Here is an 11507-nt window from a genome sequence, read left to right on the forward strand (position 1 = left end):
CATGCGTATCTGCTTTGTGAGACGAAGCTGGGGGCTCCACGTACCTTGCCAGTCTTCCGTGTCCCTTTATTTCTATTTCGTCACCCAACTAAGGTATGGAAGTAGCAGAATGTGGTGATGGCTGGCACCATGGGAGGTTGATGACAAACCAGAAGAAAAATACAAGGTGGCTTTTATTACCCCCATTCTACAGGTTAAAACACTAAATTATGTGCCCAAGGGAACACAGCAAACCATTGGAGAGGCAGCCGATGAACCTGTTTTCCAATGAGGAGTCCCTGGCCCTGGCTATCAGCCTCTAGCTTTTCCCCTCGCCTGAATGTGCAGGCTCTTAAAGCCCCAACCAAAGTGCCCAGGACATAATAACAGGTGGCGAAGCTGGGGTTTCCGGTTTGAGGGAAGAGTACCAAGGCCCCAAGACTGGAGACCCCCCCCCTTCCCCTGGGAGTAAGGGATCCTGGCCGGTCGTGCCGGGTGTCCCCGACAGTAGCCGGGCGTTTGACCTAAAAGGATTCACCCCACGTGGACTTTTTCTAAGCCCTTTAATGGTCGGCGTTTTCCAAAGGCGGCCAATCCGCTACAGCTTCGTTAATTAATGACAGCCACTCTCCTGCCAATCGCCCATCAGAAGCAGCATCCCGCCGCCCAATAGTGGTACTCTGGTGGGTGGTTCTAGCAGTTGCCCGGTGACAGAGTGCTCTGGCGCGCCCCATTGGCTGGATCAAACCCAAGCGAGCCGCTGATAGGCCAGCGCTGCCGGAGGGTTACAATTCAAACGCGGGCGGAAGGGCCCGGGAACCCGCAGTTGCAGCCGCGGTCTCAGTGTAGTCTGAGTTCCTGTCTCCCTTCTCAGTGCCACTCGGATGGCTTCCCAGAATCGCGACCCAGCTGCCGCCAGCGTTGCTGCCGCCCGTAAAGGAGCCGAGCCCAGCGGGGGCGCCGCCCGGGGCCCCGTGGGCAAGAGGTGAGTGGTGTGGAGGTAACAATCGCCAGGCCTGGCACAGCCTGGGCCTTTGGGGCCGAGAGCGAAGACTTCCGGGACCCCCACCTCCTCCTGGAACGGGTGAGATATGGGAGGTAGAGGGACACGCCAGGAGCTCGACTGCTCTTAGAGACCCTCCCGAAGGAGGACGGAAGGGGTATGGCCGCTGCCAGGATCCTCCGTCGGTGAACCAAGATGAGGATGCTCCGGGGACCTTCGGTGTCTTGGCTGGAGGACGGCGGGGGAGGGGGAAGGAAGGAGGGGAGAAATTGAGATCCGGCACGAGAGAGACGCCAGAGAAGCAGACGAGGTTAAGAATAAGCCAGAGCCATCCTGTGGGAGCCTGGAATTAGGGAGAGTGAGGAGGACTCACTACAACCCTCTTGTGGAACTGGGGGTGACTGTGCCCCCAGCTGAGTCCGACTTCAGGGTAGAGGGAGCCTCCGTGACAGCTGCTTCAGAGATTGGGGTGGGAGGAGATGCACCACCTGGAGCCCTGACCCATCCAGACTCCCAGGTGACCCCGAGTGCTTTTTTGCAGGCTACAGCAGGAGCTGATGACGCTCATGGTGAGTGACTGATGCCCAGAGCCCCAACCAGTTGGTCCTCCCTCCCACCTCCCAGTCACTTATCAGTAGCCTCCTCTCCTACATCAGGCTCTGTGATAGACATGGGGGTAAAAAGATGAGTCCAGCTTGTTCTCTTCTGGGAAGAAGGTAATCCACCTCACCTACACACCTTTTCTCCAGAGAGTCTCTACTCCCAGTTCCGTCCTCCCACAATAAAGTTATCCCTGAAATACGGCTCTCATACGAGACCCTCCCCCTGCCCTGCTTCCCTGCCCTAAGGTTTATCCACACCCGACTCTCCATCCTTCTTAATATTTCCAATCCTGTCGTACCTCAGAACGCTTCCTTCCTGGACGACCTCTTCTACGTTAACCCTGGATATTCAAGTCAAATCCTTCAATGACCATATTGTTTATGTTCCCAGTCCGTGAGTAGTCTCTGGGCTTCGTATGTAACCAGCACTCAGTAGCATGTTGAGTTGAATTCCCAGCAGCCAGCACTGTGGTTACAGAGCTGCCTTCTGCTTCCCTGCACAACCCCTCCCTTCTTAGCCTGGCGATGAACCTCCATCATCCCAGTACTCCCCGGAGAGGCATGCTGAGCCCCGAGGATATAGCCATTTCCTCAGGAAAGCCTATCTATTTGGCCTGGTTGCTTTATTTTGCATCAAAATGTGATGAGGTTAAGGAGAAAGGGTTCACCCACTGGCCCCCCAGGAGCGTACGCTTCAGCCCAGCACGTGTTGTGTTTCCTCCCCAGATGTCCGGTGATAAAGGAATTTCTGCCTTCCCTGAATCAGACAACCTTTTCAAATGGGTGGGGACCATCCATGGAGCAGCTGGCACAGTAAGTATAGGGTTGGGGTAGGTGAGTGTGACTTAGCTGAGTCTGGGGAGAGGTGGGACGTGAAATCCAAGTGCCAGGTCTGCTTCAAGTCTTTTGGCTGACGGGACACTCCCCTGTGCCTGCTCTCGTGCCCTGAGCCTGTGGCCCTGATCTCCCTATCTCTAGTAAGAGGCTGTGTTTAAGGCAGGGCTCTCCATCTTAGATGCTGACAGGGGGCCAGACAGCAAGGACAAGAATGGACAATTGAGGACTTAGGCCAGTGGGCCTTAGACCAAAGGATCACTGATGACCCCAGTGACCAGATATGGGAGAAAGTACCAGACCAGTTTAATGCTTTCTCTTCTGTCAAGTCCCAGACAAACTCAGGGGTCCTGGCAAGTCCCTTATGTGGGCTTGGGGTGGGAACTGAGGCTCAAGGTAGATGGGTTACTCCCCGAATCTCTTTCTCCAGGTATATGAAGACCTGAGGTATAAACTGTCCCTGGAGTTCCCCAGCGGCTACCCTTACAATGCACCCACGGTGAAGTTCCTCACGCCCTGCTACCACCCCAACGTGGACACCCAGGGTAACATCTGCCTGGACATCCTGAAAGACAAGTGGTCCGCCCTGTACGACGTCAGGACCATCCTGCTCTCCATCCAGAGCCTGCTCGGAGGTGATTGCCGAGACCGGCCCCTCCCCTGCAACCTGGGAACCTGTCAGAACTCCCCCGGGCGGCCTCTTCTACCCGCACCTGACCGTCCTCTTTCTCTCCACCTGCAGAACCCAACATCGATAGCCCTTTGAACACACATGCCGCCGAGCTCTGGAAAAACCCCACAGGTGAGTCCTTTGTCCTTCTCAGGGCACCAGGCCATCCCTCCCCAACCTTCAAAGCCTCCCTCAAACAACAAAAGGATTCCAGTGACTTGGGAATATGTCGTTGGGGGGCAGGTAACCCAGTTCCACCTCTGCCTTGGTGTTTCTGGTTTGCCTGTTTGCTATAAAATCAGGAAGAACCAACCCTTTCCACATTAATGTAGGTTGGGGAGGCCTTTTTAAGTAGAAGGCAAAGCTTTGTGCAGATGACTTGCTTGCTAAGGGCCCCTAGTCCCCTCCCCAGCCTCCCTGGAAACAGAGCCCGTCCAGGAGTCCTGGCTGGGTGGGCAGCAGAGGGTCAATCTGTTGTGCTGGGAAGCCCCTCCCCAAACTCCTCCCACATTTATTTCCTTGCTGCCCTCTTATCCACCTTAACCCCTGTCCTCATCACTCACTGAGACCTGCCTGTTCTCTTCCAGCCTTTAAGAAGTACCTGCAAGAAACGTACTCAAAGCACGTCTCCAGCCAAGATCCCTGACCCAGGATGTGCAGCTCTCCTTCTGTTGTCTTTTTATTTTTTTTCCCTTAGATGGTCTGTCCTTTCCTCGATTTCTGTACAGGACCCTGTATCTTATCTGTGGTGTCATTTTTGTTTTGTTTCTGTTTTTTAAATTAAGTGTCTCGTTAAGCCCTTGTGATGAGTATATTAAATAAATACATTTTGGGGTTTTTTAACAAGTAGCTGTCTTGTAGTTCCCCTAGGGTTGGAAGTGTGCAGGATCAGCAGAGGTCAGGTGTAGGATCTGGGTTCCTGCCCTGCCCCTCCACCCAGGGAGTAGGAGAAGCGGATGGGCTGTAGGGCTGTGCAGTGGGGTGACAGGATTTGCTCCGTTGCAACCTTAGTTATTTTATGGCTCTGCATCTGTTTCCTCATCTATAGAATGGGTGTCACAAAATGCCGATTTCTGGGCGTTCCCTGGCGATCTAGTGGGTAGGATTCAGCGCTTTCACTTCCATGGCCCACGTTCAATCCCTGGTCGGGGAACTGAGATCCCATAAGCCATGCAGTGCAGCCAAAAATATAGATAGATGAAAATTAATTAAAAAAATAAAAAATAACAAAATGCCAATTTCTATGGTGTGGTGACATGCACCAAGAATGTTAGCAAATATAGGAGTTGCCCCAGGTGTGCTGCAGACGAGGCTGAACCAGACATTAGGCTGAAATAGCTAGAGCTGTAGAGAGAGAGAGTGTGTGTGTGTGGGGGGGGGGGGGGGGGGAGGTGGGGATCAGCCACCTACTTTCTGACTGTAGATGTTTTAACCCTGAAAAAGCAAGAGGACATTCAGGTGACCCTACAGCAGGCCCAGGGACTGCGGAGACAGCCAGGGGAAGCCTTCTGGACTGAGGTCACAACTCACCCCTTGCCCCAGGTCCCCCATAGATGGCTCCATGATCCACAGGGACACGTTCACCTCCTACTTCATCTCCACCAGCAGTTCCTCTGTCTGCTGCACCACTGACCCAGCCAGCCCCGGCCCCTTGGGCCATCTTTCCACTGGCCTGCCACAGGCCTTTGGGCCCCTGGGAGGAAACCCCTGTGCCAACCAGCTGGGTCCAGGTAGGCTGAGGTGTTGGGCCCAGCCCAGGTCCTGTCCTGCAGGAAGATCTAGGTGACACACCCAGGTGTGCTCCAACAAGGCCTGAGTGTTGGCTACTCGCCCAACCTGGTCAGCTCTACCTGCAGCTGGTTGTGCAGGCCTGGGGGGAGGGGGAGAAGACAGCAAGGAGGTCATCAGGAAGGTTCTCACCCACACTTTCCTCCTACTCCAGCTAGCCCGGACCCCTGTGCCCCCAGCCAGCAGCCACATGTGGGATTGGATTGGAGTTGTCAGGTCTGGGACTAGAACTTGGATGTCCCCTAATCAGTTCCTTCATCTCTGACTGTGCTGTTGGCTCCCTCCTTGGGGCTTGGACCAGTGTTGCTCAACTACTGTGCATGTAAATCTGCCGGTGGGGGGACTTTCCCTGGTGGCGCAGTGGTTAAGAATCCGCCTACCAATGCAGGGGACACGGGTTGGATCCCTGGTCCAGGAAGATCCCACATGTCTCGGAGCAGCTAAGCCCGTGTGCCACAACTACTGAGCCTGCGCTCTAGAGCCTGAGAGCCACAACGACTGAGCCCGTGAGCCACAACTACTGAAGCCTGTGCGCCTAGAGCCCGTGCTCCGCATCAGGAGAAGCCACTGCAATGAGAAGCCCGCGCACCGCAACAGAGAGTAGCCCCCGCTTGCTGCAACTAGAGAAAGCCCGCGCGCAGCAACGAAGACCCAAGGCAGCCAAACATAAATTAAAATAAATCTGCCTGGGATCTTATTCAAATACAAATTTTGATTCAGTTGGTCTGGGTGGGGCCTGAGGCTCTGCATTTCTAATCAGCTCCCAGGTGGTGTCATTGCTGGGCTCTAGTTAAAGGTACAGAGCAGTGTTCTTGAGGTGTGGTCCTTCCACTTTTCACCTGGAACTGGTTAGAAATGTAAATTCCTGGCCCCAATAAGCTCTTCAGGTGATTCTGATGCTCTCTCAAATTGAAAATCACGAGGCTGGGACTTCCCTGGCAGTCCAGTGGTTATGACTCCTCACTTCCACTGCAAGGGGTGAGTGTTCGATTCCTGGTTGGGGAACTAAGATCCCCCATGCTGTGCCACAAGGCCAAAAAAAAAAAAAGAAGACAAACACCAGGCTGGAGGATGTCTGAGATGAGCAGAGCTCAGAACCTGACACTTGCTTCTTAATAAATGCTGGCCAAAGTGGATGTATCTTTGCCTTCCTTAGGAAGCCTCTCTATGTGGTTTCCTGGACCATGGTGTCTGACTCCCCCAGATGGTCACATGACCTACCTTTGTCAGTCACAGAGACCCAACTCTCTACACTGTCGTTCGGAACCAATCAGGGTGTTTCCTGGAATTAATCCCTGCAAGAAAGTAAAATTATTTTACTACTAGGATTGCTAAAAGAGGAGGGAGTCAGTCTGGGCTGCTGGTGGAGACGGCTGCAGATGAAAGAAAGCCAAGCAGAGACAAATAGCTGAGAGATGACATTGAAACTCTGGCCTCCAGTTTGTGTGTTGGCATCCCGGTGTCATGAACCAACAAATCCCTTTTTGGTGTAAGTCAGTTTGACTTAGGTTTCTAACGCTAGTGCAGTCAGTATTAGAAGGTGTGATGATCATTATTCCCATTCATTCAGTACAGTGGTTGAGTGCCCACAAGGTGAAGGCCCTATGTTGGGGGCTGGGGATGAGGCAGGAAGAGGACACAGTCCTGTCCTCAGGGAGGGTGAAGTTTAGGGAGTAAGTAGGCATGTCAATGGTGTAGAATAAGTGGTGGTTAAGGTAGAACTGTGTTAGAATTCCTGATCCACCCCTATGTTACTCGTATACACTTGGGCACTTATATTTAACCTCTCTGTAAAATGGAAATGTTAGTAGCTACCTCATAGGATAGATGAAGAACTGTAGAACAGTGCCAGGCACGTAGTAAGCACTCAGTAAAAGCTGGGCGTAGAAGTTCCCTGGCGATCTAGTGGTTAGGATTCTTGGCTTTCACTGCCCATGGCCCGGGTTCAATTCCTGGTCGGGGAACTGAGATCCCGCAAGCTGCGCGGCACGGGCTTGGGTGGGGCGGGAGCTGGGTGCTAGGCTCCCATGTTGCTATGAAAGCTCAGAGGTGGGGCACCTAATGAAGATGAGGAGGGTCAAGGAGGGCTCTCTCTGGAGAAGGAGATTGGGCTGCGAGGGAGGTAACCAGCAGTTAATGAAGTCTTGAGCAGGGCAGTGACGTGGTCAGATTTGGTTTTGAAAAGATCCTGCTGGCTGCCGTCTGTCTAGAGAGTGAAGGGCAATGATAATGGCCCGAGTTATGATGCTGAGTGGGCTTGGAGAGGAGGGATGTAGAGGTAAGGAGACAAAGTAGCAGGGCATAGTAAGTAAATTAGAGGTGGAAAATGAGCTTCAGAATTTGTGACTTGGGTCTCAACCCTGAGGTGGGCAACACAGGAGAACGAGATGGAGGAGGGAGATTTACTAGTTTAAGGCAGGGCCAGTTTGAAACACTCAGGACGCCCTGGTAGAATTGTCAACAGGTAGGTGGTCTTGCTCCTGTTTCCACCACACAGCCGTATCATCTAGGTTGTTACCTACTTGTCTGGGTAATTCACCCCACTCTGCCTGAGTTTCCTCAACCGTAAAATGGAAATAAGGGCATCTGCCCCTGGGGCTGTGTGGATAAATGAGACAACACCTGCACAGCACACAGTAGGCATCCACTGCTCCTAGCTGGAAATAATCCAGGAAACATGAACGAGCCAGAAAGGGGAGAAGAGAACAGGGAGTTGGAGAGGGAGGGCTGCAACAATGAATAAGAGTTCAATGTTTCAAGATGATAATGATATTACTAATAGCATTTATTATATGCTGACTCCGTGCCAGGCTCTGTTCTAAGCACTTTGCACACATTAATTTATTCTCACAACCCTGTGAGGTAAGTACTATCACTGTCCCCGTTTTACAGATTAGGAAAGGAAGCAGAGAGTGGTTTGTCACCAGCAGTGAGGATTCAAACTGAGCGTAAGGAAAGCCAAACTACCACTGCCCTTAATTAGCTTTGACCCAACGCCGGCTATAATTGAGTTGTTTACAAAAGAGGTGTGGGCGCCAGAGTGCAGCCAGTCAGGGCAGGGATCAAGGGAGGACAAGATGGTATCTGAGCTGCGTCTTGGTATCTTGGAGATGGCATTTGAGCTGTGTTGAAGCATTTGCCAAGACTTTAAGAGGAAGAAGGGCATTCCAAGAAGAGAGAACAGCATGTGCAAAGGTTGGAGGGCTTAAAAGTGCACCCCACTTCCACAGCAAGAAGGATCGATTGCCCAGTGAGACTGGAACCTCTCGAGGAGGGAAGGGGTAACAGTGGGAAGGAGGGGAAAGAATTAGGATTTGATTCTAGTAGCAATGGGGACCCTGGAAGCGCCAGGAGCCACTCAGCCCCTCGGCCAAGTTGCCACGCCTAGCGCCAGCTGCAGATAGACCGTCGCTAAACTTCCGAGGGCATCGAGCGCCACCTCGGGCTCCCGCGACCCGGCGGCCTTCCGCGTCCCGCTGCGTTCGGACCCGAGGACGCTCGGGTGGCTCCAACTGGGGTGGCGCCCTGGACAGCGGCCCAACCAGGCGGCTCCCTACACCCGATCCATCCCGGTCCTCCCCTCACTCAGGCCACGCGCTTTGCAATGTTTCCTTTTATTCCTTCTAGACACATTCCCAGAAGGGGCCGCGCCTCCCTCCCGGGGCCGGGAGTGGGACCGGGCGGCGATGACGTCCCCACGCCCTAAGGACGCGCAGTCTCCGCGGAGGGGAGGGCCGACTTCTTACTGCACGCCCTCCATCATCTTCAGGAACTCTGCGGGGAAGGAGACGGAGAGGCGGTCAGGGGTCCCCTAGGGGCGAGGCAGGTCTGGCCAGGCTCCGGCCTCGCAGAGGGGGTGCCTTGTCATTTGTAGATAAATTGCACAAAACCTCCCGGAGGTCCCCCCTACCCGCCCGCAGGGGGTGGGGAGGAGCTTGGCCCCGCCCCGCCCCGCCTTCAAGGCTAGGGACTCCCGCGTGGGCGCCACGCTCGGACTCTCCAGCCTGGTTCGGTCTTCCGCTCCTCGCGCTCCCCAGACCCTCACCGTCGAAGTCAATGCGGCCGTCGTTGTTCTTGTCCCCGTCCTTCATCAGGGATTCGAGCTCCTCGTCTGTCACGTGCTCCCCGGAGGCCCGGAAAATCTCAGCCAGTTCCTCAGCATCGATGTAGCCGTCTGCATTCCTTCAGGCGGAGGGCCAGGGCGGAGCTCAGGACGGGCAGGGGCGACCTGCCCGGGCCACGCCGGACGCCCCCTCCTACATCCCCACCCCGAGAACCTTCGTGCCCTGCTGGCCAGACTCAGACGGCTCTGCGCCTCGCTCGGCTCCCAGGCCCCCAATGCACCTGTCAAAGATGCGGAAACACTCAGCCAGCTCCTCCTCACTCTTCCCCTTGGCGTCCTCTTTCATCTGGCGCACCATCATAACCAAGAACTCCTCGAAGTCGATGGTGCCGCTGCCTGAGGGAAGCAGATGGTGAGGTAGCCCGAGCCCTGGCTGCCAGCTCCTCTCCACCACCACCATCCCATCCCTCGGAGGGCCACCCGCTCACCATCCTCATCCACCTCCTCGATGATGGCGTCCAGCTCCTCTTTGGTGGGTGTCTGGCCCAGCATCCTCATCACCGTGCCCAACTCCTTGACGCTGATGTCCCCGCCACCATCAGCGTCAAACATGTCGAAGGCGGCCTTGAACTCTGCCAGGGTAAGGAGAGCCGAGGGCTAAGGTGAGCCTGGCTGGACCGTCAGCCTCACGTCCACCCTCCCTGCCTGCCTAGACACCAAACATTGCCCAGCACACAGCCACCCAACGGACAGCCCGCCCACCCCCACTCACCAGCGATCATCTCCTCGCTGAGGTAGGACCGGGCCTCAGCCTGCTGGTCCGTCTGCAGGAAACACAGACCATCAAAGAGCAGAAGGGGAAGCCCTGGAGCGCATTCTTGACTTAACCCCATTCTTCTGCACCCCCGTTTCTGTAAGTGCCCCTTAGTCCTCCGGAGAAACAGCTCCAAACTTGCCCCCCCACACCGCGTGCTCCCACAGCACCCAACCCCGCTTTTGAAGAACTAGGGAGGGGAATTCCCTGGCGGTCCAGTGGTTAGGACTCTGTGCTTTCACTGCCGAAGGCCTGGGTTCAGTCCCTCGTTGGGGAACTAAGGTCCCACAAGCTGCGCAGCTCAGCCCAAAAGAAAGAAAGAACTAGGGATTATGCCCTTCTTGCTTGTCAATCAGAGGTCAATTCAGGAGCCCCCCAGTAATCTTGGGCAAGTCACTAAATGTACCCTCATCCCCTCATCTCTTCTCAGCAGTTTTTCAGGGATGAGCTGAAATCAGGGGTGTGAGAAGGCTTTGTGAAGTACCGGAATGACTCCAACATCGTCTTCCAGTTTTCCCTGCCTCCTCGCAATGCCTGGTACTTTAACAGGTGCTCGATAAATGTTTGTTGTCAAATAAATGATAACGCAAGGCAAAGTTACTGGGCACCGACCAAGTGGCAGGCCACAGACCGGGCACTGGGGCCCCCGAGAAGTCAGGCACGTCATCCCTCCCTCCAAGAACTTGCAGAGACAGAGATTGTAAGCTTCCTTGCGACGATTCAGTCATTGGAGTAAATGCCACTCCTGCTGGGCGGAGCATGATGTGGGCCTTGTGCAGGTGATGGTAAGATGGCTCTAAGGAGTTTCCATCACGTCCAAGCCCAGCCGCCTAGCGAGGGGACTTGAGACTGAGGCCGGCAACAAAGAAGGGCCGAGGCGTCCAAGGAGCCCTTCAGCTGGCTGGCTGCTGGCTGTCCTCCTTGTCTCCCTCCTCCTCCCCTCCCCCCTCCCCTCCTCCTTGCCTGTGCCAAAAGGGCAGGTTATTTTTAGTCAGGAACGGGCCACAGCAGCTGTCCTCCAGGGTCTAGTTACTCCTTGAAGTGAAGTGGGGAGGGCGATCTCAGAGGAAAAGGACAGCTTCAAATCATAACCCCTCTCTGGGAGGCTGACGTCTCTCTAACTCTGCTCTGTCATCTTCGGCCCTTTCTCATCCCCTTGGAGTTCTTGGGGTCCTGCCCCTGAACTGGTCTGAGACCCTGCAGGCTTCCCATCTTCCAGAGGAGGTTTCCTTCTCTCACTGGCAGGAAGAGGGTGTGGCAAGGCTTCCAGCCCACCCCCACTGCTCACTGGCTTGCTGGGTGACTCCCTCTCCACCACGAGGGTCCCCATCTCCACCATCAGGGAGACAAGCTAAGACCCACTCACAGTTCTCTGACCGACATGGCTAGAAGCCTCAGAAGGTCTCAGGGAACCGGCAAGCCTGGAGGCTCAACCCCTGGAACGTCCCAACTCTCCCCTTTCAAGACAAGTCCGAGGCCTTCTTCCCAACCTTCCTCCCAGACACCAGGGTTCCAGGAGCTTTCATATTCCAGCTTCAAACATCCAAGTTACTGCCCCACAGAGCACCCAGATGTGGCCTGAAAGATGCCCAGAAGTGCTCCTGCAAGTAAAAGGATGAAGTCCCTTCTCATCCTTACCATGGTTGCGTGTCACCAGGACTCCTCTGCTGCAGGTCACCTCCTCTGCACTCCACCACCCAAAGATGCCCTGGCCCTCTGTAGCCCCTAGGATTTGTAGGGGCATCCTCTCCTCC

At 54.9% G+C, this 11507-nt stretch overlaps 2 protein-coding genes across 3 annotated transcripts; one reads left to right on the top strand and one right to left on the bottom strand.

The window, feature by feature from the left end:
• Positions 1 to 19: 19 nt before the first annotated feature.
• Positions 20 to 3929, top strand: UBE2C (ubiquitin conjugating enzyme E2 C). 2 transcript variants are annotated; one of them, XM_067708292.1, is made up of 6 exons: positions 20 to 964; positions 1524 to 1551; positions 2311 to 2408; positions 2709 to 2848; positions 3161 to 3220; positions 3676 to 3929. In XM_067708292.1, exons 1-6 carry the CDS (start codon positions 864 to 866, stop codon positions 3732 to 3734), a joined length of 486 nt encoding a protein of 161 aa, XP_067564393.1. In that variant the 5' UTR covers positions 20 to 863; the 3' UTR covers positions 3735 to 3929. The 2 variants fall into 2 exon arrangements, with proteins under 2 accessions (XP_067564393.1, XP_067564392.1); XM_067708291.1 differs by lacking the exon at positions 2709 to 2848 and adding an exon at positions 2849 to 3053 and having other exon boundaries at positions 395 to 964; positions 2311 to 2397.
• Positions 3930 to 8474: 4545 nt separating this feature from the next.
• TNNC2 (troponin C2, fast skeletal type) lies at positions 8475 to 11507 on the bottom strand. Its single transcript, XM_067708293.1, has 6 exons — positions 11392 to 11507; positions 9712 to 9763; positions 9428 to 9571; positions 9221 to 9335; positions 8922 to 9058; positions 8475 to 8650 (listed from the first exon to the last, which is right to left on the bottom strand). The coding sequence occupies exons 1-6, from the start codon at positions 11392 to 11394 to the stop codon at positions 8619 to 8621; spliced, it is 483 nt and encodes a 160-aa protein (XP_067564394.1). The 5' UTR covers positions 11395 to 11507; the 3' UTR covers positions 8475 to 8618.

This window comes from Pseudorca crassidens, chromosome 15, assembly GCF_039906515.1.
Source record: "Pseudorca crassidens isolate mPseCra1 chromosome 15, mPseCra1.hap1, whole genome shotgun sequence".
Classification (NCBI taxonomy): domain Eukaryota; kingdom Metazoa; phylum Chordata; class Mammalia; order Artiodactyla; family Delphinidae; genus Pseudorca; species Pseudorca crassidens.